Source organism: Oryza sativa, chromosome 1 (assembly GCF_034140825.1).
Source record: "Oryza sativa Japonica Group chromosome 1, ASM3414082v1".
Lineage (NCBI taxonomy): Eukaryota > Viridiplantae > Streptophyta > Magnoliopsida > Poales > Poaceae > Oryza > Oryza sativa.
The window spans coordinates 35914523-35917736 of NC_089035.1; the positions used below are offsets into that span (position 1 = coordinate 35914523).

Below are 3214 nucleotides of genomic sequence, written 5' to 3' on the forward strand. Positions count from 1 at the left end.
ATGTAATAATTATATTTACGCTTCCGCTTGTTAAACTCTGAATTGTATCAACTTTTGGTGTACCTTGCCTCCTGGGACAAGGAATAATACACGCACGTCAGGAACGCCTGTTGGGTGATTTCCGGTCGTGACACCCTCTATCGGCGCGCGGCTAATGGAATCCTCCTGAAGTGCATTCCACAGGAACAAGGCGTTGAGCTTCTTGCTGACATCCATGAGGGCGAGTGCGGAGCCCATTCTGCCTCGCGCACCCTGGTTGGCAAGGCCTTTCGTCAAGGATTTTATTGGCCGACAGCTCTCAATGACGCAGTCGATCTGGTCCGGCGATGCAGAGCGTGTCAGTTCCACGCCAAGCAAATTCATCAGCCGGCCCAGGCCCTGCAGATCATACCACTGTCATGGCCATTTGCTGTCTGGGGGCTTGATATCCTGGGACCGTTCAAACGGGCCCCGGGCGGGTTTGAGTATCTGTATGTTGCGATCGACAAGTTCACTAAGTGGCCCGAGGCTTATCCGGTTGTCAAGATCGATAAGCACTCTGCTCTTAAATTTATTAAGGGCATCACGGCCCGTTTTGGAGTGCCTAACCGTATTATTACGGATAATGGCACCCAATTCACTAGTGAGCTCTTCGGCGACTACTGCGAAGACATGGGCATCAAGCTCTGCTTCGCCTCACCTGCCCACCCCAGAAGCAATGGCCAAGTGGAGCGCGCCAATGCAGAAATCCTCAAAGGCCTTAAAACCAAGACCTTCAATATTCTCAAGAAGCACGGCGATTCATGGATCGAGGAGTTGCCAGCGGTGCTCTGGGCGAACCGAACCACACCAAGCCGAGCGACCGGGGAAACGCCTTTCTTCCTCGTCTACGGCGCAGAAGCGGTTCTCCCATCTGAGCTCACCCTGAGGTCTCCTCGGGCCACCATGTACTGCGAGGCTGATCAAGATCAGCTTCGTAGAGATGACCTCGACTACTTGGAAGAGCGAAGGCGGCGCGCGGCCCTCCGAGCTGCGCGCTACCAGCAGAGCCTGCGGCGCTACCATCAGCGCCACGTCCGGGCCCGATCACTCTGCGTCGACGACCTCGTCCTACGCCGCGTCCAAACGCGTGCTGGATTGAGCAAACTCTCACCGATGTGGGAGGGTCCGTATCGAGTGATCGGTGTCCCCCGGCCGGGCTCGGTACGGCTGGCCACGGGCGACGGCACGGAGCTGCCAAACCCGTGGAACATCGAACACCTTCGTCGCTTCTACCCCTGAAGGGGGGGGTCGGGTGTCAGGTTTTGGCTCGGGCTAACCCCGCACCCCCCCCTCGGGTGTGCAGGGTTAGCCGGGGGCTACCACACATGCACATATATTCCTTTCAGCATTTCAATAGAAGCAGTTTCAATTTCCTAAAGGTTGTGTCTGTGCCGTTTTTTCCTTTTGAAGAATCTTGACTTGAAATAATGTCACTCGTGCTCAACCTTGTCCTCGGGGGCTCGGTTCGGTCAGCTAAAATCGCCAAACGGGGCCCAGAACCGAGCCGTGCCCCGGGGCGTGGTGAACTCCGGGGGGGGATCGGCAAAAACCCACAATCGGGTCACCCATACCCCTCGGTCACCACGTTCCCGGCCTGGCCAGTCTCGACATGCGGATCTCCCCAGGCACTAGCCCCGACCCGAGCCATTCGAGGACCGGGACTTGGGCGTGAGCCCTTATTTCAAGCTAAGGCGCAAAAGGACCATGGCACAGATCATCCTCAACTCATATATATAGCAAAATAAAATTAACACAAAAATTTTTCATCATTTCTCATTGCAGATTAAGTCAGATTGTACAAAAAAGAGGCATGAAGGCCTTAGAAGAAAGAACAAGAAAAAAAAGTTAAGAGTGGCGGGGGCCTGGGGGCTCATTCATATGCGCCCGGGTCGCCGGCCTCGTCGCCACCGCCGTCCTCGCTGCTGGTGTCGCCTTCCTCGTCGGAGCTGGGGGCGAACGCGAGCCGAGGGGCTGAGCCCTCGAAGCCGTTGACGATGTGGTCAGCAGCATCCCCGACCCGCGCGCGCGCCTCGTCCTCGGTCCCGGGAGGGAACTCCTCCAGCGCCATCCATGGGGAGAAGTTGGGATCCCGGGCCTGGTAACTCGCCAGCACGAGTTCGACCGCCCCCCGGGCGAGGTCCCTCGAGGATGCCTTAATGGTCTTCTCGAGCTCCTCGGGGAGTCGCTCGAGAACCCAAGCCATCCTGTTGAGGTGCGGAGCGAGGCCTTCCAGATTGGTGGGGGGCACCGTCGTCTGGCCTCCCCAGAGGCCTGCTTGCCGACCGGCGCGCTTCATGCGGGAGACCGCGTCCCAAAGCATGCCGGGCCCAATCTCGCCCGCCAAGCGAAGGGCCTCGACCTCCCCGGTGGAAGAGTCCAGCGCGCGCTGCATGTCGGCGACGGTGTGTTCGGCAGCCGCGAGGCGAGCGGCTAAGTCGCTTTCGCCCGCAGCCGCCCCACCGATGCGCGCCCCCGCGGCCAGCTCTTTCTCCCGTGCCTCGAGGTTGGCAGCCCGCTGCTCCAGCGCGGTTCTCTCGGCGCGGACGCTTTCAAGGTTGCGGCGCGCCTGCTCCTCTTGCGCCGCCTCGCGGAGGGAGAGGCTGTCCGCCAGCCGTCGCGTCGTGGCCTCGGCCTCCTCGAGAGCCCGCTCCCGCTCGGCGAGTGCATCCTCGCGAAGGCGGAGCGCGGACTCCTCCTCGGCGCAGGCGGCCTCGTGCGCCGCCAGCGTCGCCTCCCGGAGAGCAGTGGCGGCCTCACGGTCCATCAAGCCCCTCTCCACGGCGCCGGCATGTTCTTCCAGCGCCATGGCACGGGCCTCAAGGGCCTCCTCGCGCCGCCGGGACGCCGCTTCGGCTTCCGTTGCCCGCCGCTCTCGGGCGGCAGCGGAGTCGAGAACCCCTTGGGCGGCGTCGAGCTTGCTCTTCAGCTCCGCCTCCCAGCTTGCGTGCTGAAGACGGAGGGTGTCTTGCGCCTCGACCATCGCGGTGGTGGCGACGAGGGCGGCCTCTCGCTCCTCCTCCACCTCCCGGGCGATCTCCGCCAGCGCCGCCTTGCGGGCTTCGAGCTCCGAGATGTGGCGGCGGTGAGCCTTACGGCCCACCTCCACCATGGCGTCCACCGAGCGCCGCCCCTCCTCGACGCGCGCCCATGCGGCCTCGAGCTCCGCTCGTTCCGCTCGCAAGGCCTCCACCTG

The 3214-nt window shown here is 61.9% G+C and overlaps 1 protein-coding gene across 1 annotated transcript; it reads right to left on the bottom strand.

Moving 5' to 3' along the window:
* Positions 1-1891: 1891 nt before the first annotated feature.
* Positions 1892-3001, bottom strand: LOC136355501 (uncharacterized). The gene is made up of 2 exons (XM_066308147.1): positions 2135-3001; positions 1892-1999 (listed from the first exon to the last, which is right to left on the bottom strand). Exons 1-2 carry the CDS (start codon positions 2999-3001, stop codon positions 1892-1894), a joined length of 975 nt encoding a protein of 324 aa, XP_066164244.1.
* Between the last annotated feature and the right edge of the window lie 213 nt (positions 3002-3214).